We start from the raw sequence: 24,744 nt of genomic DNA, 5'->3' as shown, positions 1-24,744 counted from the left end.
CGGGTTCCTCTTACCCACATGCATCACTTTGCACTTGTCAACATTGAACTTCATCTGCCACTTGCACGCCCATTCTCCCAGTCTCGCAAGGTCCTCCTGTAATCGTTCACATTCCTCCTGCGACTTGACGACCCTGAATAATTTTGTGTCATCGGCGAATTTAATTACCTCACTAGTTATTCCCATCTCTAGGTCATTTATAAATACATTAAAAAGCAAACGGACCCAGCACAGACCCCTGCGGGACCCCACTAACTACCCTCCTCACTGAGAATACTGGCCACGCAATCCTACTCTCTGCTTCCTATCTTTCAACCAGTTCTTAATCCATAATAATACCCTACCTCCGATTCCATGACTCTGCATTTCTTCAGGAGTCTTTCGTGCGGCACTTTGTCAAACGCCTTCTGAAAATCCAGATATACAATATCAACGCGCTCCCCATTGTCCACATGTTTGCTTACCCCCTCAAAAAAATGCATTAGATTGGTGAGGCAAGACTTCCCTTCACTAAATCCGTGCTTACTTTGTCTCATCAGTCCATGTTTTTGTATATGCTCTGCAATTTTATTCTTAATAATAGCCTCCACCATCTTGCCCGGCACCGACGTCAGACTCACCGGTCTATAATTTCCCGGATCTCCTCTGGAACCTTTCTTAAAAATCGGAGTAACATTGGCTACCCTCCAGTCTTCCGGTATTACACTCGATTTTAGGGACAGATTGCATATTTCTAACAGTAGCTCCGCAAGTTCCTTTTTTAGTTCTATTAATACTCTGGGGATGAATACCATCAGGTCCCGGTGATTTACTACTCTTCAGCTTGCTGAACTGACCCATTACATTCCTCCAAGGTTACAGAGAATTTGTTTAGTTTCTCAGACTCCCCCGCTTCAAATATTCTTTCCGGCACCGGTGTCCCCCCCAAATCCTCCTCGGTGAAGACCGAAGCAAAGAATTCATTTAATTTCTCCGCTACGGCTTGTCCTCCTTGATCGCCCCCTTTAACACCATTTTCGTCCAGCGGCCCAACCGACTCTTTGGCCGGTTTCCTGCTTTTAATATAGGGAGGCAAAAGTTTGCTCTCTATCTCCACCTGCTGGTAGATGGACACAACCCCACAGTCTATGGATTGATCAGCTGATGATATGGAAGTGTATGTTTACATTTGTTGATCTTTGTGGTATGCGTTTCTAAAGAGATGGGTCTTCAGTAGTTTTCGGAAGTTGGTTAGTTCGTAAGTCGTTCTTAGGTTGCGCGGCAGTGCATTCCATAGCTGTGTACTCAAGTAGGTGAAATAGACGCATGCATTAATTGTATTTTAGGCTCTTTGCAGTTTGGGAAGTGCAGATTAAGGAATGTGCGGGATGATCTTTTAGCATTCCTGGGTGGTAAGTCTATCAGGTCTGACATGTAGGCTGGTGCTTCTCCGTGAATGATTTTGTGAACTAGGGAGCAAATTTTGAACGTGATGCGTTCTTTAAGTGGGAGCCAGTGTAGCTTTTCTCGTAAGGGTTTAGCACTTTCATATTTTGTTTTGCCGAATATGAGTCTGGCTGCAGTGTTCTGGGCTGTCTGAAGTTTTTTGATTATTTGCTCTTTGCAACCGGCGTAGAGTGCGTTGCAGTAGTCCAGATGGCTAAGCACCATTGACTGTACCAGTTTGCGGAAAACAGTCCTTGGAAAGAAAGGTCTTATTCTTTTTAATTTCCACATTGAGTGGAACATCTTCTTGGCTGTGTTTTTTGCATGGCTCTCAAGTGTTAGGTGTCGATCGATGGTAACTCCAAGAATTTTTAGGGTATCCGAAATGGGAAGGTTCAGATTTGGTGTGTTAATGGTGGTAAATTTGTGCGTGTTATATTGAGAGGTGAGTACTAGGCACTGGGTTTTTTCTGCATTAAGTTTCAGCTTAAATGCGTCCGCCCATAGGTGTAGTTTGACTTCATTGGGGGGCAAAGGATGGGCGGAGCATATTAGCATATCATTGCATATATACATATTCAAATGAATATGCTAATATGGAGGAAGGCGTCCCATTCTGACAATGAAAAGTAGATTTCTCCTTTAAAACTTTCATGTAGACAAAAACCCACACCAAAAGCAACTCACCTACCTCCTACAAGTTCTTCCACTAAACCAAACCTAGCCCAAACGACAACGTGGATGCAGCAGCTCACAGCAGGTTTGCTTGCTGTGTTTGAGTGAACGCCGAAGACTGCGCGGGGGATAGGAAACGGAAATGTACCACATGGCTTCCTTTCTTACAGTGGTGGACTAATCAGGAGCCTTCCAGTCCAGCAGCAAACGGGCGTCGGGCAAGCGAGCGGGAGTTGTAAAAGCAACAAGCAGACACGCTCCTCTCCGTCCCACTTCTTCGCTTCCTGCCCTCTCTGTCTGCGTCCCGCCTACCTCTGATGTCATTTCCTCTCGGCGGGACGCACACAGAGAGGGCAGGGAAGCGAAGAAGCGGACGGAGAGGAGCGTGTCTGCTTGTTGCTTTTACTTCTGGCGCCCTGAGGGGGGATCCGCATTCAGGTGTCCAAGTGGCTGAAGTAGTCGAGTTAGATGTCACTTGGTATGATCGTGTGGTTAGGAAACCCTTAAACCAATTGAGAACTTTACCTCCAATTCCGAAGTACTCGAGGATATGTAGTAGTATTCCATGATCAACCATGTCGAAAGCGCTTGGCATGTCAAATTGTAGGAGTAGTATGTTTTTTCCAGTTGCAATCATTTGTTGAATTTAGTCATGAGTGTAACTAATACTGTTCAGTGCTATGGTAGACCTAAATCCTGACTGGGAGTCGTGGAGTACTGGAATTTATTAGATAGTTTGTGAGTTGTTTGGTCACCATTCCTTCCGTTAGTTTGGTTAATAAGGGAAATGGATGCTACTGGTCTGTAGTTGGTTTGTTCGTTGGCGTTTTTCTTTTGTCTTTCGGTATGGGGGTGAGTAGAATGTTTCCTTTCTCCTTTGGGAAAATTCCACTTTGTAACATGTAATTCAGGTGTTTCGTTATGTCTGTTATAAATTGTTGGGGTGCTGATGTCATAAGGTTGTTTGGACATATGTCTAGTTTGCAATGAGATTTGGCAAATCTTTTGAGCGTTTGAGAGATGATATCCTCTGATAGTGTCTCTAAGTTGGTCCAGGTTCTGTCTGCTGGACATATGCCAGGGTCTGGGTCTAGGCAGTCAAGGAGTTCAGCACAGTGAATGTTACTGGCAGGTATCTTAAGTCGTAGTTGTACGATTTCTCATTGAAGTATTTCGCGAGATTGTCTGCTCCTGGTGCGTCTTTGCTGTTGGTTGTGATTGGTGTAATGTCTATTAGTTTATTCACGAGTTAGAAGAGTTTATGTGTCCTTGTAGTTTGGTCCAATTACAGATTTGTAATATAGTCTTTAGTTTGTCTTATGGTATATTTGTATTCCTTTGGAGTTGTTTCCAGGCGTTAAGTGTGGGCTCGTCTTTCTTTTTATTCCATGCACGTTCTAAACTTCTAACTTGTGTTTTAAGTTTTTTTCAGTTCTTCATTGAACCATGGTGTTGAATTCTTTCTGTGTGAGTTTCTGTTGGGTTGGAGCAATATTGTCTAATATGGATCTGCATCTCTCGTCTCATTCTAGGAGGAATTGGTTTGTATCTGCTTTTATTGTCCATCCGTTATAGTAGATCTGTTGCCAGAATTTACCGGATCTATTTTTCCTCTCATGTTGTAGGTTTTTCGTTCTAGTTTGTTCGGTGAGTTTTTCGTTCGCCATTGGAGGGAAATGTTTGCTTTATAGTGGTCAGACCACAGTGCAGGTGTCCATTTTGTGTCTGTTAATATAAGGTTTGAGTTGGGATCGAATTTGTATGTGACAATGTCTAGTGTGTGTCCTTTGATGTGAGTTAGTTGCGTGTTTGTCCTGTGGAGATCCCATAATTGTAGGAATTCTTCAAATTCTTGGGTATTTGTTGAGTTGAGATCTTCAAGGTGCAGGTTGATATCTCCTATTATGATAAGATTTGAGGTAGAAACACAAGTGTTTGAAATAAAGTCCATGAAGTGTGTTTGGGAATCTTGCCAGTTGCCTGGCGGTCAGTAGAGCAGGATTGCGTTAAGGTGGTCATAAGTACATAAGTACATAAGTAATGCCATACTGGGAAAAGACCAAGGGTCCATCGAGCCCAGCATCCTGTCCACGACAGCGGCCAATCCAGGCCAAGGGCACCTGGCAAGCTTCCCAAACATACAAACATTCTATACATGTTATTCCTGGAATTTTGGAGTTTTCCAAGTTCGTTTAGTAGCGGTTTATGGACTTGTCCTTTAGGAAACTGCCCAACCCCTTTTTAAAACTCTGCTAAGCTAACTGCCTTCACCACTTTCTCCGGCAACGAATTCCAGAGTTTAATTACACGTTGGGTGAAGAAAAATTTTCTCCGATTTGTTTTAAATTTACTACACTGTAGTTTCATCGCATGCCCCCTAGTCCTAGTATTTTTGGAAAGCGTGAACAGACGCTTCACATCCACCTGTTCCACTCCACTCATTATTTTATATACCTCTATCATGTCTCCCCTCAGCCGTCTCTTCTCCAAGCTGTATAGCCCTAGCCTCCTTAGTCTTTCTTCATAGGGAAGTCGTCCCATCCCCACTATCATTTTAGTCGCCCTTCGCTGCACCTTTTCCAATTCTACTATATCTTTCTTGAGATGCGGCGACCAGAATTGAACACAATACTCAAGGTGCGGTCACACCATGGAGCGATACAATGGCATTATAACATCCTCACACTGTTTTCCATACCTTTCCTGATAATACCCAACATTCTATTCGCTTTCTTAGCCGCAGCAGCACACTGAGCAGAAGGTTCAGTGTGTTATCGACGACGACACCCAGATCCCTTTCTTGGTCCGTAACTCCTAACGTGGAACCTTGCATGACGTAGCTATAATTCGGGTTCTTTTTTCCCACATGCATCACCTTGCACTTGCTCACATTAAACATCATCTGCCATTTAGCCGCCCAGTCTCGTAAGGTCCTCTTGTAATTTTTCACAATCCTGTCGCGATTTAACGACTTTGAATAACTTTGTGTCATCAGCAAATTTAATTACCTCGCTAGTTTTTCCCATCTCTAAATCATTTATAATATATTAAAAAGCAGCGGTCCTAGCACGGACCCCTGAGGAACCCACTAACTACCCTTCCTCCATTGTGAATACTACCCATTTAACCCACTCTCTGTGTTCCTATCCTATCCTGTAGATTTGGGTGGTTATTCTTACCAAGGCGATTTCAAGGTTGTGGCAGAATGGATTCGGCTATGGCTGTGATGGTGAACTCGGATTTGTATATTATGGCTATTCCTCCTCCTCTTTTTCCGTTTCTTGTCCAGTGGGTAATTTTGTACCCTGGTGGGCATAAATCTAAGATTATGGGGTCTTTGAGGTCATGAATCCAGGTTTCAGTGATGAATAGTAGGTCAAGATTGTTTGAAGTAATCCAGTCTGTTATAATCTCTGTTTTATTTACTGCTGAATATCACACTTAACTGGCATTAGGCAGCTCCGCAAACCCGGAAATTCAATGCCAAAGCTTTGACATGACCTGGCACTGAATTTCCGGGAATAACAGTAGTGGTGGTCGGTAAGCTCTAAATATCGACCCCATAAATTTTATTTTATTTAATTATGGCATGCACCATCTACTATCCTGGGTGGTTTATAAAAATAACATTCATAATAAAACTTACATAAAAACGAAAACCACCACTCCAATAATAACATTCATGATGAAATCAGAGGGAAAGGAGGATATGTATCCTGTATGGAAGGCAAATCCAAACAAGGGGAAAAGTCCATGAACTTCCAAACAAATGGATCCACAGGAATCCAAGATATGAGGTTTGTTTGGAAGTCTGTAGACGTTTTCCCTACTTTTTGCTTTGTTTGAATTCACAATGAAATATTTTTTTATTGCATTTGTATCCCACATTTTCCCACCTTTTTGCAGGCTCAATGTGGCTTACATTATGCCGTAATGGCGATCGCCATTTCCGGAACGAGAAATACAAAGTGGTATTGCATTAAAGTTCATAAATGATAGAGTAAGTTATAGAATAAGTTAGATAATCAGTTCATTCCCGGCGTGAGAAATAAGGTGGTAGTGCGTTAACGTTCATTAGTGACAGAGTGATTGAAGCAGTCAGGTATAGTCATATGCTGTAATGACTAAACAATCGCTCCAATAATACACTGAATAACTCTTACAAGTCTTTGCAAATGAAAATCATCTAGCATCAGAAGCTTGTTGAAAGAAAAAAAGCTTTTAGCTGTTTCCTAAAGGGAAGGACTAATTCAGTATGATGGAGTTGCTGCAGTAGACCATTTCACAGTTCTAGGAACACCATTCCCCAAAAGTACACACATTAGTGGCAGCCCTACCATTAGGCCACCTGAGGCCAGGGACTCAGGCAGAACTAATTATGGAGAGGCATCTTTCCCCCTTCCTTCCTCAACTCCCCTCTACAGCCTACCTTCTTTTTTTGTTTTTCAAAAGTCAGCAGCGGCAGTGATCCCCATACATTGGCCTGCCACCGGCGTCTCCTCTGTACTGCAGCCCACCTCTCTGACATCCTGTTTCCTCAGAGGAAGCCCGCAGTACAGAGGAGACACTGGTGCTGGTGACAGGGCAGCGTATGGGGAACGCTTCCACCTCCGACTTTTGAAAACAACAACAAAAAAAAGAAGGTAGGCTCAGGGGAAGGGGGAGAGATGCTAGACCGCAGCTGGGGGGTGGGAAGGAGTTGGCGGGAGGGGTGTGATGTGGGGGGTCAGGGTACCATTTCATCCCTGCCTCAGGCGGCAGATTGCCTTGGGCTGTCCTGACACACATCATTGCATTAGGAGTCAGTTCTATAAGGAAACAGCTATGTTCCTTCATAAAATACTATTGAAACAGCAAATATATGTGCTTATAATTTAGAAACAAGCACTTACCCCAGCCATAGAGCTGGCAAAAGCATGTGCACCTAAGTGATGGAGATATGCATATAGCGTGGTATTTTCAGACAGCTGATTAAAATGCTTTTTACCTTCATAAATTGCTTTGAAAATTGCCCTTTAAGGGTGAAGTCATCAGTTGAAATGCTTCTTCAGGTATTTCCAATGTGTGTCACACCATCGTGAGGATCTGCCAACTGTTATTGTGTAAATCAGACTTCCACAGTACAGTTCAGTTGTGGTATGGAAACTTTAGCCAGTCAAAAATAAGGATCACTGCAACATGATGCGGGTGTCCAGCTGAGATAACAGGAGGGAGACTGGAAGCCTTCAGCTCGAGCCTCTTAGCAATATGGGATTAACCGGAAAGATGCTAAGACCCAAAGATGATGTTTTCCCCTCTTCTTCAATAAAGTTACACACTAGTCAAAATAGGGGGCATTTTTTAAATAGTGCCGAACCCCCCCCCAGTGCCAAGCGCTATTCTATAAAGGGTCCGCAGCCTCAATTTGGATGCCAGACTTACACCTGCTGAAACCTGGTGTAAATGCTGGTTCTCATGTTAGCATGATGAGCCTGTATTCTATAACTAGACATACAACTTTTGGAATGCCCCTGATGTGCTCTTCCTATGGCCACACCCCCTTCTGAGATATGTGCTATTGGAGTTAACACCCAATTATTGATATTGTTTAGCTCATTATTTAATTTGCATGTGCATCTCAGGCATGCACACAAATGTGGACGCTATATATAGAATCTGGGGGAATGTGCACAACCATTGAAATAGTACCTTTTTCAGTAGTAGCTCAAAGTGAGTTATGTACACTGGATATTTCTCTGTCCCAGGAGGGCTCACAAGCTAAGCTTGTACCTGAGGCAATGGAGGATTAAATGACTGCCCAAGATCACAAGGAGCAGCAGTGGGATTTGAACTGGCCACCTCTGGATTGCAAGACTGGTGCTCTAACCACTAGGCCACTCCTCCACTGTTATAGAATGATGTCATTTATGTGCCTAACTGCCATTAGTTGGACACCAGCATTTACATCAGCTTTTGGCAGACATAAGTGCTCATGCCAAAGTTAGGCGCAAACTGCCAGATTCTGCGTAGCGCGCCTAGAGATCCACGCTGAAATCCAGGCATATTCGATAACAACGCACATAACTTAATTGGCTTAACAAGCAGTGGCGTTGCTATGCCAGCTGCCACCTGGGGTGGATTGCCACTGTGCACCCCAGGTGTATCACCTCCACCCCCCAGCGCATCACCTTCACTCCCCCCGGCACATCACCTCCTGGGGGTGAAGGGAGCAGTCGCGCAGCTGTCGGCTCCGCTGATTCCCTGCCCCAGAACAGGAAGTAATATCGGAGGGAGCAGGGAACCGGCGGAGCTGACAGCCATGTGGCTGTTCCCTGCACCCCCTTGCAGCATGCACCCAGGGCAGACCACCCGCACCCCTCCACCCTTGGTACGCCACTGTTAAGCTAATCACTGTTCTTAACAGCACTTAACAAGCAATAATGAGAACTAATTGGTAATAATTAGAATTTACACACACAAACTCACTAAGTGTATTCTGTAATGAACTGCACCTAAATTCTAATGTGTGCAGTTCAAAAGAGACATGGGTAGGGAAATGGGCGTTCCGCTGCGTATGCCTTGTAGCGCTATAGAAATGATAAATAGTAGTAGTAGTAGTAATTTCATGCATGTTATAGTTTCAGAATATGGCCCAGTGCACATAAATCTAAACGCAGGGATTTACACCACGTTTTCATTGGTGTAAATGGAGGTGCATAGTTTTAGGCACTGGGATATCAACTAAGGGTATCTATATACCGTGCCTAAATCTAGGTGCTGCTTATTGAATACTCTTAGGCAGAAATGTTTACCATGTGGATTATGTAGGCGCTATATATAGAATCTGGCCCAAAATGTACACTAAACTCATTCTCTAAAGGTCGTTCATGCAGAATACTTGCTTAGTGTGGATCATCCTGGGCCTAACTTTGAGCACTATTTACTGAACTCCCCCATTAATGTGCACGAAAAGGTGGGTTTGTTTCTTATTTCTCTGAGCATGTGATGAGCCTGTGTATACTCCATTCATTACAATTTCTTCATTACCCACACAACCCACATCAGGTGCTGAACATGTCAAAGATATTCTACTGAGAATGGGAATTTTCCGATAGTAGTGGCATTTTCTTTCAGGTTATTTTGGTTCGTTTCTCCACCACTTTTCTCCAATTTTGTGCCTTTGGGAGAAAAAGAATGTGTAATGAATCCTGCCCTAAATCTTGGAGTTTCATATTTGATTAGGAATTTGAAGCTGCATTTTGTACGGAAGAGAAAGACGGAGCACACAATTCAAACTGAGGATGAAACATTTGCTATGTTTACAGAGCCTGAATGACTTACCAAAAGCTTTGGCGACATCTCCTGGACAGCTACATCCTCCATCCTTCAGAAAGGAAAACAAAGCAGAAATCATGAGCTGAAAATGTCCATACACATACACACACACACAAAAGCACGCAGACACACAAAACCCTCTTTAGGTAGAGTCTTTCAGGCAATAATAAAGCATTTCAGAGACATCATGAATCCACACAGCCTAACTGAAACCACTCTTATTAGCAATAAAACCAATTTCTACCTACATAAGCCCAAGTATGCAGTAAGGTGTTCATATTCAGCCGATGGCACTCAGCGTTTTGCTGACCGCTACCAGCATTATAGTAACATAACATAGTAGATGACGGCAGAAAAAGACCTGCACGGTCCATCCAGTCTGCCCAACAAGACAACTCATGTGTGCTACTTTTTGTGTGTACCCTACTTTGATTTGTACCTATGCTCTTCAGGGCACAGACCGTATAAGTCTGCCCAGCACTATCCCCGCCTCCCACCACCGGCTCTGGCACAGACCGTATAAGTCTGCCCAGCACTATCCCTGGAAATTATGCCTGGAAATTCAACACAGGGACTGACTTTTATGCAGTTACTTTGGCCAGTTAAGGCTGAATATTTGCACTTAACCAGCCAAGTGCAGACTCCACCCCTGGAATGCAGCCAAATAGCCTGTTTTTGAGATTATTATTATTATATTGTTGCATTTGTATCCCACATTTTCCCACCTTTGTGCAAGCTCAATGTGGCTTACATATACCGTTAGCGGCGTTAGCCGATTCTGGTCTGAACAAATACATGGTATGAATGAATACAAAGGTGATATTGTGGTAGATAAGGTATATGTATGGTAGGTACAATTGGGGGGAACTTAGGGAGGAAGGAGGAGTCAGTAATGTCCATTACGTTATTTGGTTACATTGTGTCGCAGGTGTCCATGTATATTTTTATGTTAGGTCGATGGGGTATGCTCTTTTGAACAGGCTAAGCAGACATTTTCAGTGTCACTGACTAGTTAACTGTTTGCTGAAAATGACTGGGTTAGCCATGAACTAGGGTGTAGTCAGACCTCGATGTGTGTGTGTGTGGGGGGGGGGGAATTTTGGCCCACTTTCCCACTGCTCCCCCCTGTGCCTACCACCGCCTCACATACCTTAGCTGTCTGAGGTCCCCAATCCCCCCAGCTGAAGCATTTGGTCCAGCACTGGTTCTCCGCTGCATTGCCTGCCCTGCTCTTCCTCTTATATCACTAAACTAGCATTGCACGTGATATAAGAGGAAGAGCAGGGCAGGACAACATGGCAGAGAGCCAGAGACCAGCACTAGTTCAAACGATTCAGCTGGGCAGGGGTTGGGGACCCCTACCACCTAAACCAGGGACCCCAGAGCCAATTTGGGGGGCCCAGGCCCCCGGTAGGTACGTCACTGCCACGAAACAGGTGATTAACTGGCTCAGAGCCATTAAAAAAAATTATTTATTTAGAACAATTTACAACAATTCACCAAAGATAACTTTGTCAAGCAATGTGCCAAGAAATACAAAGGAAAATATTTAGGGATAATTCCCTTTTACCAAATTTTACAGGCATTAGTCTACAAGAAAGGACTAACCTGAGAGGAGGTATAAAGAAAAAAAATTAAGAGAGCAAGGTCTAATCAACTGCATCTAAACCAGTGGCGTAGCCACAGGTGGGCCTAGGTGGGCCAGGGCCCACCCACATAGGACTCAGGCCCACCAAACAGTAGCACCCGTTTAGTGGTAGCTGGTGGAATCCCAAACTTGGCCAGTTGAAGACTCCCTCCTGATGGTAACAAAAATGCTTCTCTCCATGATACAGCACCTGCGTATGCTCAGTTTTCAGAGCCTGCTGCAGACTGCCAAGGTGGAAAGAAGCGTTTTCCCACCAGCTGAGATATTTTTTGGGTGGTGGTTGGGGGGGGGGGGGGGGGGGGGGGAGAACAATTGGTGCCAACCCAGTTCTTTCTTAGGCCCACCCAAAATCTGTTGTCTGGCTACGCCCCTGATCTAAACTCTCTAAAAAGTCCAGAAGTCATTACAAGTCAGGTTTTAGGAGTTCTTGCATCCAAAAAAGAACGAAGTTGTGAAGGTTCAAAAAAAAATGAAAACTAACATTGTCAATCTGTAATACACATTTACATGGAAACCTTTAAATGAAATTTAGCACCCAAATTCCAAGCTTCCTGTCGCATAGACAGAAACTTCTTCCTTTCTTCCTGTGTCCATCTGGAAACGTCAGGAAATATCTGAATCTTTTCTCCCATAAAAGTAACTGAAGCAGATTGTCTCAAATAAAGTCTTAGCAAGCTTCCTTATCTTGAAGAAACACAAAAGAGACCAGTATGGTGGCATGGAAATCCACCTCTTCTTGTGATCTCTCAAAGAGCTGAACATTATGCTATCAGAGGCATGAATCCGCCACCACTTGACCTTGTATTGTTTCAATAGTGAGACATTCATCTTCGAATTGGAAACAAAAGTGAGACAACCTTGTGCAGGGCCTCCATAGCCAACCATATGGACTCCAACGTTACCTTTGCAGGTCTTACCAACAGTTTGAAAAGTTGACTCAGGTCTAGGACGTATGTCACCCACCATCAATGGTCCAGATATTGTCTCAGTCCGACAAATTAAACCCGACAACCGAAGAGGTAGCTGAGAGGCTCAGATTTTCAGGAGGAACCCCCTCCTGGAGCGTCGCTGTATCATAAGGAAGCCCCTCCTTAGCCGGTTCAGAGACCCTGACTTCCGAGGTCTTGACGTGTGTGCTTCCTGACATGCTTCCCGGTCCTTGAGCCTGCTGCGCTGGACTTTGCGGGCTAAGTGAAATCTTACTTTCCTGACCGGGACTCCTCTCTGTTCCGGTCAAAGGAGCAGCCTGGGCTGCAATAAGCGTTGCATATGCTGTGATCAGAGCCTGACGAAGAGTTGGGATCGCAGAGGGTAAGGAGGAAATTCCTCTAATCTTTCCCTTTGGCATTATAATTCAGGAAATATGTTAAAAAAGAAAAAACAATCTCCCGGAGCTCAGCATAGCACGTCTGACCTCGATGCCATCTTGGTCAGTCTTCTGCTCAGAGCCATTTCTGACTGGTTAAATTACTTTGAATATCGATCCATAGGAATCCTTCCACAGTTTTCATGAGTGGCTAATCATTTTACACTCACTAAAGCAACATTTCAGAAGAGCTGATCAAAAAGTCAACTATGTCATTCCCTGTGGAGAAAAGCAGACTAGTCTACACTAGGCGGTTAGCTTGGCACAGTTTAAAAAGGGGTTAGATGGTTTCCTAAAGGACAAGTCCATAAACCGCTACTAAATGGACTTGGGAAAAATCCACAATTCCAGGAATAACATATATAGAATGTTTGTACATTTGGGAAGCTTGCCAGGTGCCGCTGTCGTGGATAGGATGCTGGGCTCGATGGACCCTTGGTCTTTTCCCAGTGTGGCATTACTTATGTACTTATGTTAGTTTAAGGAACAAACGTGTTGTGGATAAAAGGCATGCTTCACCCAGGCTCCACCCTTGTGAACACCCACCTGCAAACTACGCACCATTGAATTTAGACATCGTGCTATAGAAGAGCGTGTATCTAGAATATTGGCATTTACATGCATACACATGCATTTGTATATAATATAAATGCTGGTATTCAGATTATTTATCAGCATTCTTGGTGCTTAAATATTGGTGTCCTTCTTATAGAATCACCCTTTATCACAGTTGCTGAAAATTCATGCCTACGATCCAGAAATGGTCCTTATCCAGATTAGACCATTACGTTTTATGAAAATATGTAATATGCTCCTGTAGGGGTGTTTTTCAAACTGTCTTCTAGTGAGGTTGATTTGAAATGCTGTTTTAAATAAACCTTCCGTCCTAAAGGATATTATGTCCATATTTCAACTATGATAGCAGTTTGCTTTGTTGTCTGGAGCGTGTTGTGTGCTATCACTACAGTATACTGAAGCAGAGCACATGTATAATGTTGAAATAAAGGCCTAGATATCCATTTGGTATTACACACAAATAGAATGAATTTGCTCTATTTGACAAGTCTCCCATCCGACAAATTAGATGAAACAGTCAATCTCATCCTCAGGGGTGCTTACTTCCCAAGCTATTACTCCACATATATGACAACAGGCAACACATAAAACAGTAGAACAGGATATTGTTAAAACTTCATGGCTGCATGTATCTATGGCAGATAGTTCAGTCATCAGCTGAATATGACAGTCTGAGGTGTCAGTCTGGGTTCAAAGCATCCTTAAATCAAGACTGCTGGAAACCAGAGAGGTATGTCAGATCCCTCTCCAAATGTCCTGTAGTTATTTAAGTCAACTTATACCTTGACTAACCATAAAATAGGAGGTGATTTACATACTGTTTGCAAAGTTCTCAAGCTGTCCAATATTTGAAACCATTTAACCGGCCAGGAAAATGCACCTGGCCGGTTACATGGCACTTAACTGGCTATCCTGCAATATTTAGGAGGGAATAGCCGGTTTTCCCCTGCTGAATATTCCCGGTTAGCACTTAGGAGATATAGGAGATTGTGCGATATAGCCGGCTAATCCCGAATATTTAATTCATATCCGGCAATTGTAAGTGGCTACATAGGGCTGCTTAAACAGTTGGCAGGGCCAGTCTTAGCAAGTGCAGGGCCCTATGCAGACCAATTTGATGGGGCCCCACCCTAGCCCCACCCCACCCTTACGCCGCCCCACCCTAACTCCACCCCACCCTAGCTCCAGGGCCGGCCACCCCTCCCTCCGAGCTCCAAGGCCCCCAGCTCCAGGGATTGTCAATCCTGCACAGTCAATGCCAACTAAAAACCATGTCTTTTTCACAAACACAGATACACCCTAATCCACTATAGAATAAGTAGTAATATTTAAACTTTCTATTTAGACAAAAATTAAACTGAACCCCCAAGATGCCAGACTCTGCATACAATGCAACACCACAGAAACAGAAAATGTCCCCTAGTACTGTGCAAAATATAAAGACAGCAGATGTAAATTTGAAAAAAACTAACAAATATCAATCACCACTTTAAAAATTAGCAAATAGAAATAAAATAAATATAGAAAATAAAATAATACCATTTTATTGGACTACTACATTTAGCTTTCAGAGGCCAAAACATCCTTCCTCAGGTCAATATAGTATAGTACTGTTACAGTATCCTATCCTGACCTGAGGAAGGGGGTTTTGTTCTCCAAAAGTTAGCCAAAATGTATTAAAATTAGTCCAATAAAAAGATTACCTTGTTTACATGTTCTATTATAAACATTTATTAACACAGCTACCATACTACTTTATCCTAAAGCAAAAAAAATAAAAATATATATTTTATTTACAGTTTGTTGTCTCTGGTTTCTGCTTTCCTCATCTTCTTTTCACTGTCTTCCTTCCATCCAGCATCTGTCTTCGTTCTCTCTCTACCATCCAGTGTCTGCCCTCTCTGCTGTCCCCGCCACCCAATGTCTGCCCTCTCTCCCTGCCCCTTCCATCCACATCTGTCCTCTATCTCTGCCCCTTCCATCCACCATCTGCCCCTGTCTGCCCTCTCCCCCTTCCAGTCACTGTCTGCCCTTTCTATCCCTTCCATCCACTGTCTGCCCTTTCTCTCTGCCCCTTCAATCCACCATTTGCCCTCCCTCTCCCATCCATCCGGGTCTGCCCTCCCTCTCACTCCCCCTTCCATCCAGGATCTGCTCCTCTCTCTGCCCCTTTTTTTCAGCCCCCAGTTCCAGCCTCACTATCCCACCAGTCCCCTGTTTCAGCCCCCGCCCTTTTCTCCCACGTCCCGAGCTTCAGCCCCCAGCCACTTCCCTGTCCCCTTTTCAGCCCCCCGTTTCAGCCCCAGCCCTTTTTTCCCACCAGTCCCGAGCTTCAGCCCCCAGCCACTTCTCCCTGTCTCCTTTTCAGCCCCCAGTTTCAACCCCAGTCCCCAGTCCCCAGCCCTTTTCTCTCACCGGTCCCAAGCTTCAGCCCCAGCCACTTCTCCCTAACTCCTTTTCAGCCCCCAGTACCCACAGTTTCAGCCCCTGCCCCTTTTCAGCCTCCAGTCCCAGTACTAGCCCCCTTATCCCACCTACCCTCCTTTTCAGCCCCCAGTTCCACCCCCCTTCATCCACATGCCTTGTATTAGGGCCCCCCTTTTCAGCCCCAGAACCATTCTCCCACCTGACCCACGCATGCCCCATTTTCCCACCAGCCCATGCATGGCCCCCATTTCCCATATGGCCCCTTCTCAAACCCCAGTTACAGCCCCCTCCCCCCATCTGAGAACCCCCATCCCGCACCCTTCTCTCATCTGAGTCCCCTTACCCCTCCCCCATCTGAGAACCCCCACCGCGCAACTTTCTCCCATCTGAGTCCCCCTTACCCCCTCCCCCGATCTGAGAACCCCCATCCCGCACCCTTCTCCCATCTGAGTCCCCCTTACCCCCTCCCCCCATCTGAGAACCCCCATCCCACACCCTTCTCCCATCTGAGTCCCCCTTACCCCCTCCCCCCATCTGAGAACCCCCATCCCACACCCTTCTCCCATCTGAGTCCCCCTTACCCCCTCCCCCCATCTGAGAACCCCCATCCCGCACCCTTCTCCCATCTGAGTCCCCCTTACCCCTCCCCATCTGAGAACCCCCACCCCGCACCCTTCTCCCATCTGAGTCCCCCTTACCCCTTCCCCCATCTGAGAACCCCCATCCCACACCCTTCTCCCAACTGAGTCCCCCTTACCCCCTCCCCCCATCTGAGAACCCCCATCCCACACCCTTCTCCCATCTGAGTCCCCTTACCCCTCCCCCATCTGAGAACCCCCATCCCACACCCTTCTCTCATCTGAGTCTCCCTTACCTCCTCCCCCCAACTGAGAACCCCCATCCCACACCCTTCTCCTATCTGAGTCCCCCCCCCGACTCGACCCACCTACCAACTCTGTTCTCCTGCTGCTGTCACCCACTGCCTTTAAAAAAAAAATTTGAGAAGCGCTGAGTAGCAGTAGGCAGCGCCTCGCGTCTGCCCTGCTAGTAAAAATCTCCTGCACATCGTCGGGCCTTCCCGCATGCGGCATTGAGTCCCACCCTCCTCTGAGGTAATAGGAAGTTACCTCAGAGGAGGGTGGGACTCAATGCCGCATGCGGGAAGGCCCGACGACGTGCAGGAGATTTTTACTAGCAGGGCAGACGCGAGGCGCTGCCTGCTGCTACTCGGCGCTTCTCAAAAATTTTTTTAAAGGTAGGACAGGGTGGTAGGAACAGCGATCGATCGTCGGGGGGGGGAGTGGGAGCGGCGGGCGGGGCGACCTCAGGCACGCCGCGCGGGGCCCTATGCGGTCGCCTCGGTCACCTCGCCCTAAGACTGGCCCTGACAGTTGGTGTATATCTTTAGGCGGTTTAAAGATAACCGGATATCGTTGAATATTGACTTAACCGGTTAACTTTAAACCACCTAAAAATAACCCAGATATTCAGTGCTGGTCACCGGGCTGACTGCTGACCGTGGGAGTTAGCCAGGCTCCCTCTTGCAGTCTGAATATTGGCCCTGTACTTTCTATTAAAAAAGCAGCTAATATTCAGCTCTATTTAAACCAGGGACGGTTCTTGGCTGGTTAAATAGCATTTAGCCAGCTAACCGCTAATATTCAGCGGGAGATAGCTGGTTGTTTCCACTGAATATTCGCCGTAAGCGCATATTGGCTAATCGGCTATATCAATCAATATAGCTGCCTCTCTGCAAATATTCAAACGCTTTCTGGCTAAGATTAACGACCAAATCGGACCGCCTAAATAGCAGTCCTATCTTTGGTCGCTATAAGCTTCACTGGCCAGTGCTGAATATTCACTTAGCTGGCCAAAAAAACCCCAGAATATTCAATGCTGGTCACCAAAAATGGCCCGGAATTGAATATCCAGGGTCAGCGCTGATGATGCCCCTTACGCAGGCTGCCTCCCCCGATGACGGCCCTTATGCCTTCAGAACTTTTAGTACAAAAAGAGTCCTGGGCAGACTTTTCTGTCTGTGCCCTGAGAAAGGCAGGGACAAATCAAACTCGGGTATACATATAAAGTATCACTTACCATATAAAATGAGTTTATCTTGTTGAGCAGACTGGATGTACCATACAGGTCTTTATCTGCCATCATTTACTATGTTACTATATTTCTCTGAAGAAGGCATACATGTGTGCATGTATTCCTTATGTGTAAATGTGTTTTTTTTATAAGATAAGCATGTATATTTATTTATTGCATTTGTATACCCACATTTCCCCACCTATTTGCAGGCTCAATGTGGCTTACGTAGTACCATCAGAGGCATTTGCCCAGTCGGTGGATAACAAATACAAAGTTGCATAGTGATCGTATGAGGTATAAGTGGAGTGTCGGAATGGATGAAGATTGCGTGTTGTCCTGTTCGATCATAGTCATGCTGTGTTGGTAGGTGAAGAGGGTTACGTGGGGTCGTTGACTCCACCTCTGCCATGCCCAAACCATGCTCCCAGGAATGCCTCCACACATCAATAAAGGTTGCCCAAAGTTAGGCTCTAGGATTTTATACACTAAGCGCAAATTCTAACACGGTAGCTCCACGCACCAAGTCACAGATTCCAGTGCTCTACAGAGATGGGTGCAAGAAAGAGTTGGACAGTTGCTCTCAGGGAGGGCATCAGCTAAACACCATGGGCCTGATATTCAGACCGTGGGAAGGAGCACAGCTAATTCCTGCGGTTGGTACTGAGCCCGAATATTCAATGCCAGGCCACTTCCGGTGACCAGCATTGAATATACAGGTGTTTTTTGGTTGGTTTACATTTAACTGGCCAAGCCAATATGCAGCACTGACTGGTTAAGTTTAAACTGGCCAAAGATATTCCTGCTATGTCGGTGGCCTAATTTGGCAACCAAACTTAGCCAGTGATGCACTATTAGTGGATAGCCGGTTATATCACACAACATAACTGGTTATCCGTTAAGAGCTATCCAGCAATATTCAGCGGGAGATAACCAGCAGTCTCCCACTGAATACTGCTGGATAGCTGGTTAAGTGCCATTTAACTGGCCAGGAGCCGTTCCTGGCCAGTTAAATGGTCACTGTTCAAAAAAACAAAGCAAAGAGCCAGCTAAAGGGCAGTCTGCTACAGCCAGCCACAAATGGCTTCTGCCTATCAGCCTGAGACTTTAGGGAAGATCTAGCAAGGTAATGACTTGGCAAGACCTACTGATTTGGGGGCATATCCAGTTCAGTGACTGTCCTGAGAGCTACAGGGGTGTAATAAAAGTGAATTTTAAAGATTGTTTTTCAACTCTGCCTTGACCGACCAGTGCACTTGGGGTCTGTATTGTTGATTAGAAGTAATTTTGTTTAAAAATGATTGTTTAACTTTGAGTGTGTGAAAATAGTTGGAATGTAGTAGATAAGACACAGCTCTAATTAATTTGGTATGTGAAGGGGGAGGTGGAGCCTGTTTTCGAGTTCAGATTGACTACCTGGACGCAAAACATATGACCACATTCCCACAGTATGGCTTGTTTCTCAAGCATTCTGTAGTTTTCCTTAGCTCTGAACATGAGTTCTAAACCTAATAAAAAAGGGGGGCCTCTGGCAGTGAAGTGGGAAGCTCATCTATGGGTGGACGCACCGCATAGAACCAGACTCCTGGTCAAAGAAGCTCCTGGCTTTTGCTGTGAACAGGATCCCCAGCTGATAAGAGCCTGGATGATGTAAGGACCAGTGATGATTGTTTATAGTGTATTATTGCTTCTTTTCCTGGTCTAGGGACTCTTAGCATTACTTAGATGTAGAGACCAGTGATGTAATGATTGTTTATAGATAGGTATTGATCTTTTAGTTTATAGCTAATCACTGTGTGTATATAGCGTAATCATTGTATATATCTTAATCAGTGTAGATTTTAGAACTTCTAATAAAGGTCTCATTTACCTAATACGAATCCAAAAGAATCCACAGTAACTTACTGATAGTCCTGGGTCAGTGAAGCAGGCTGTAAAAATCCATAGCAGTACAAGGGGGGTGGAAAGCTGACTTCAAGGATACATACCATATATGAAACTCATTCCAACAGACGAGATTAATCTGATAAAGTGGCTGAGAAATTAATTAGCTGAACATGTGAAGGGATTAAAACCTGCATATCTGCATGACCCCTTGAGAGGACTGAAAGAGATGTGGGTCAACAGTACCACAGCAGCCCAGAAGCTATTCAAAATCACTGATGGGAAGAATAAAGAACATTCCAAAATGTCAAGCAAAGATAATCACAAGTTACAAGACTTGACGACCTCCTCCAAGAACTGGAAACAATCAAAGCTGAACCGAACCTCCTGGGGCTCTGCTACTTAGACACATCTTGGGGCATAAGCAATATTATAGTAAAGCTGCTATATGACATAAAAGAGAAATGGCCATTATATGGCATTAAGTATAAAGAAGACAATCAAGAGGAATTCCCTCCCTTTGAGGTCTTCACAAAGTTTATTCGAGACTTAGCAAAGAGGAGAAACGATCCTAGCTTCATTTTTGATACACCTAAGGCAAACAGGACAAGCCATTTCCTGAATGAGAAGTCAGCCTAGAAGTATGGTAAACACAGGAAACATAAGACAGAAGTGTCGCCCACAGCATCCATGCCATCTGATTGTCTTTCTACTACAGATAAATCAGAGGATCTGAATTGACAGTGCTCTATGAACAAGAAACCTCATCCTCTCAGAAAATGTTGAGGGTTTTGGGAGAAACCCTTAAAAGAATGTAAAAAACTGTTAACAAATTATAGAAATTTCTATAGACATTGCTCTTTGTCCAATCACATAGCTAAAGATGGCAAAGCAGCCAAGTGTACAGAATGTGACTGTCACCAACATATCAGAAATCTACACCCTGACAAGATAAAATCTACTCCTCCAGAAGTCTCACTCCCTGAGTCAAGCCACTGCGGGAAGAAGGAGACAGCACCAGTACCTGATGTCACTTCAAATTGTACACAGGTGTGTGGAAAAAGCCGCAGTAGGAGGTACTGCACAAAGATATGCTCAGCCAAAGTATATCCTAAAAAGCAACTCAAGAAAGCAGTTAAGATGTATGTCATTATAGATGAGCAAAGTAACAAGTCTCTGGCAAGGTCAGAATTCTTTAACATGTTTGACATTCTTGAAAATTACTCTCCCTACAGCCTCAAAATCTGTGCAGGGGGTGTAAAAGTGACTGGAAAAAGAGCAAGTGGATATGTAATAGAAACAATGGAAAGCTCCAACAAGACAATGTACTTACTGTCATCGAGTTAATCAGATACCCAACAATAGGGAGACTTAAATCTATGATATCATAAAAGTGGTTAATAACTTCCAATAAAATAAATAAATAAAAATATACATACAGGGACCCCTAGGGCCCAAATATGGTATCTATAGTGTATGAAACTTTCTAGGTTGGGAGGGTTTAGAGGGTCTGATATCAGACAGGTGCTGCCCTCATTTCCAGGGATGGAGGCCAGAGTACAGTGGATATCCTTGACCAAAGGAGCATTAAGAAACAGCCAGCTTCACTGAGTGGATGAAGTGATGGTGCAGGGAGGAGGGTTTTAGATTTGTTAGGAACTAGGCAACATTCTGGGGAAAGGACAGTCTATTCCAGAAAGATGGGCTCTACTTTAACCAGGATGGAACCAGGGTGCTGGCATCAACATTTAAAAAGCAGATACAGAGCTTTTAAACTAGAAACTGAGGGAAGGCTGACAAAAGTGCATAGTTCTGAACAAAGTATCTTTAAAAATCACCAACACAGGGAAGACAGAGCATCCCAATAGCGAGGTTGCAATAGAGACCCTAGTAGACGTGGAGGGGCATAATCGAACAGGGCGCCCAAGTTTTCATGAGGGCGTCCTCACAGGATGGCCCTACGAAGGGGTGGGGAAACCTGTATTATCGAAACAAGATGGGCGTCTGTCTTTCATTTCGATAATACAGTTGGGGACACCCATATCTCAACATTTAGGTAGACCAGCTTGAGATAGTCGACCTTAGAGATGGCCGTCCCCGGTTTTCGGCCATAATGGAAACCGAGGACGCCCATCTCAAAAACGACCAAATCCAAGCCCTTTGGTCGTGGGAGGAGCCAGAATTCATAGTGCACTGGTCCCACTCACATGTCAGGACACCAACCGGGCACCCTAGGGGGCACTGCAGTGGACTTCACAAATTGCTTCCAGGTGCATAGCTCCCTTACCTTGGGTGCTGAGCCCCCCCAAAACTTCCCAGAAACCCACTCCCCACAACTGTACACCACTACAATAGCCCTAAGGAGTGAAGGGGGGCACCTACACGTGGTACAGTGGGTTTCGGGTGGGTTTTGGAGGGCTCACATTTACCACCACAAGTTTAACAGGTGGGGGGGGGGGGGGGGGAATGGGCCTGGGTCTGCCTGGCTGAAGTGCACTGCAACCACTAAAACTGCTCCAGGGACCTGCATACTGCTGTCATGGAGCTGGGTATGACATTTGAGGCTGGGAAAAAAAAATTTTAAGTTTTTTTTAGGGTGGGAGGGGTTTGGTGACCACTGGGGGAGTAAGGGGAGGTCATCCCAGATTCCCTCTGGTGGTCATCTGGTCAGTTCAGGCACCTTTTCACGGCTTAGTCGCAAGACAAAATGGACCAAGTCGGCCAAGTGCTCGTCAGGGACGCCCTTCTTTTGACATTATCGGCCGAGGACGCCCATCTCTTAATCACGCCCCAGTCCCGCCTTTGCTACGGTGCCGACACGTCCCCATGAACTTTGGTCGTCCCCGCCATGGGAAGCAGTTGAGGACGCCCAAAATCGGCTTTTGATTATGCTGATTTGGACAACCCTGAGAGAAGGACGCCCATCTCCCGATTTGTGTCGGAAGATGGGCGCCCTTCTCTTTTGAAAATAAGCCCGCAGGTGTCTTTAAATGAAAAGCAAACAAAAAATTGCAAGTTATCATAAACTGCTGAGCAAGATGTAAATAGGAACAACAAACATAGCTTGAAATGTCTATATGCGAATACCAGAAGCCTAAGAAATAAGATGGGAAAGTTAGTATATATTGCACTAAATGAAAAATTAGATATAATAAGCATCTCTGAGACATGGTGGAAGGAGGATTACCAGTGGGACACTGTCACACCAGGGTTGAAATTATATCATAGTGATAGGGTGGATCGAATTGGTGAGGGTTATGATTGTATATTGAGGGCCTTGAATCAAATAGACTAAAAATTCTGCAGGACACAAAACACATCTTGGAATCCATATGGACTGAAATTCAATGTGTTAAGTGGAAAAGGATAGTAATAGGAGTGAAGATACAGAGAGTAAGATGTCAGGAAGAGATGCCATAGAACTGAGGTCCTGGAAGGTGAGGATCCTAAGAGCACAGGGATCGGAGCTTGGTCTCAGGACTTGCTTCTTACAGAGGTATTTATGATTTTCTCTTTAAGAAGTTTAGAGTGTAGGAGAAGAAACCTCATAGGGGCAGTGGGAGGCTCAAGTTGTCCTATCCATAGGCACCAACTCTGTGGGTGCTGTGGGTGCTCGAGCATCCCCAATATTTTAACCCGCCCGCCCTCTTCTCCCTCAACAGTCCTCCGTCCTCGTCTTCCTGCCGCCCAGAATTTTAAACTCATCTTACCTCACTCGGTCCCGGCAGCAATGAAAGACAAGCAGGCTCGGCTTCAGCCTTCCGTTCTCTCCCAGCACTGGTCCCGCCCTCATTTCATGTTTCTGTGAGGGCGGGACCAGAGCTGAGAAAGAATGGAAGGCTGAAGCCGAGCCTGCTCGCCTTTCAATGCTGCCGGGACCAAGCAAGGTAAGATGAGTTTTAAATTCTGGGCGGCAGGAAGGCGAGGACAGAGGACTGTTGTGGGAGAAGAGGTTGGGCTGGGGTTGGGACTGGCACTCGGAGGAGAGGGGGGCTTGGAACTCGGAGGAGAGGGAAGGGAGGGCCTGGAACTCAGAGAGGGAGGGGGGGCCTGAAACTCGGAGGAGAGAGAGGGGGGGCCTGCAACTCGGAGGAGAGAGAGGGAGGGCCTGAAACTCGGAGGAGAGGGAGGGGGGGCCTAAAACTCGGAGAGGGAGGGGGGCCTGAAACTCGGAGGAGAGAGAGGGAGGGCCTGAAACTCAGAGGAGAGGGTGGGGGAGCCTGAAATGAAGGAGAGGGAGGGAGGGCGGGGGGCCTGGAACTCGGAGGAGAGGGGGGCTGGAAAGGGGCAGGTGGTGTTTGGGGTGAGGTACTGGACATGGAGGGGAGGGGAGAGAGGAGAAATTGCTGGACATGGAAGAGGGCAAGGGAGAGATGAGACTTGTTGGACATGGATGGAGGGAGGGGAGGGCAGGGGAGAGAGGAGAATTCGCTGGACATGGATGAGAGAGAAGGATAGGGGAGAGAAGAGAATTGCTGGATATGAATGGAGGAGAGGGCAGGGGAGAGAGGAGAATTGCTGGATATGAATGGAGGGGGAGAGGAGGGGGAGAGGGAATGCACCACCTGTAAAAAAAAAAATCAAATTTTCAGCACCCCCAATCATTTTGAAGTTGGCTCCTATGGTCCTATCTATGAGTGCTCAAGAAGCATGAGTGGATTGTGTCTAAGAACAGTATGTATCTTTCCCGTGTCAGCAAGGTTATCAATAGAAATCAAACAAAATAAAACATGGAAAAGAAAATAAGATGATACCTTTTTTATTGGACATAACTTAATACATTTCTTGATTAGCTTTCGAAGGTTGCCCCTCTTCGTCAGATTGGAAATAAGCAAACTTGGAAGATGACAGAATATATAAGTGAAACATCCAAGCATTTCATTGACAGTCTAAGGGGGTGGGTAGGAGGTATGCATGGGAATATCAAAGCATTTCATTTGCTTATTTCCGATCTGACATAGAAGGGCAACCTTCGAAAGCTAATCAAGAAATGTATTAAGTTATGTCCAATAAAAAAGGTATCATCTTATTTTCTTTTCCATGTTTTATTTTGTTTGATTTCTATTGATAACCTTTAAGAGTGGACTAACACGGCTACCACACCTCTCTACCATGTCAGCAAGAATTAATTCCCAAATCCAATTTATGCCCACTCCTGCCTTTGTTCAAACCACATTGAATGCTTTCTCTTTGCCTATTTAATTCAAGTATACATGCAACAAACAGAGGGAGGGAGAGGAGCATAGGCCTGTGACAGAACAGTGGCAGAAAACTAGTGGTCTTTATCTTTCTGCATCTATATGTTTTAAACATTGCAGTTCTCACACTCCACCCAAGA

General features: G+C 45.3%; 1 protein-coding gene across 1 annotated transcript in view; it reads right to left on the bottom strand.

The window, feature by feature from the left end:
• GMPR (guanosine monophosphate reductase) overlaps positions 1-24,744 on the bottom strand; it is a 160,848-nt gene that overhangs the window by 54,186 nt on the left and 81,918 nt on the right. The window contains exon 7 of the mRNA XM_030190088.1: positions 9,421-9,463. Coding sequence (XP_030045948.1) covers positions 9,421-9,463 — 43 coding nt within the window. The remainder of the gene's footprint in view (positions 1-9,420; positions 9,464-24,744) is intronic.

This window comes from Microcaecilia unicolor, chromosome 1, assembly GCF_901765095.1.
Source record: "Microcaecilia unicolor chromosome 1, aMicUni1.1, whole genome shotgun sequence".
NCBI lineage: Eukaryota > Metazoa > Chordata > Amphibia > Gymnophiona > Siphonopidae > Microcaecilia > Microcaecilia unicolor.
This window is presented reverse-complemented; position numbering and strand designations above follow the sequence as displayed.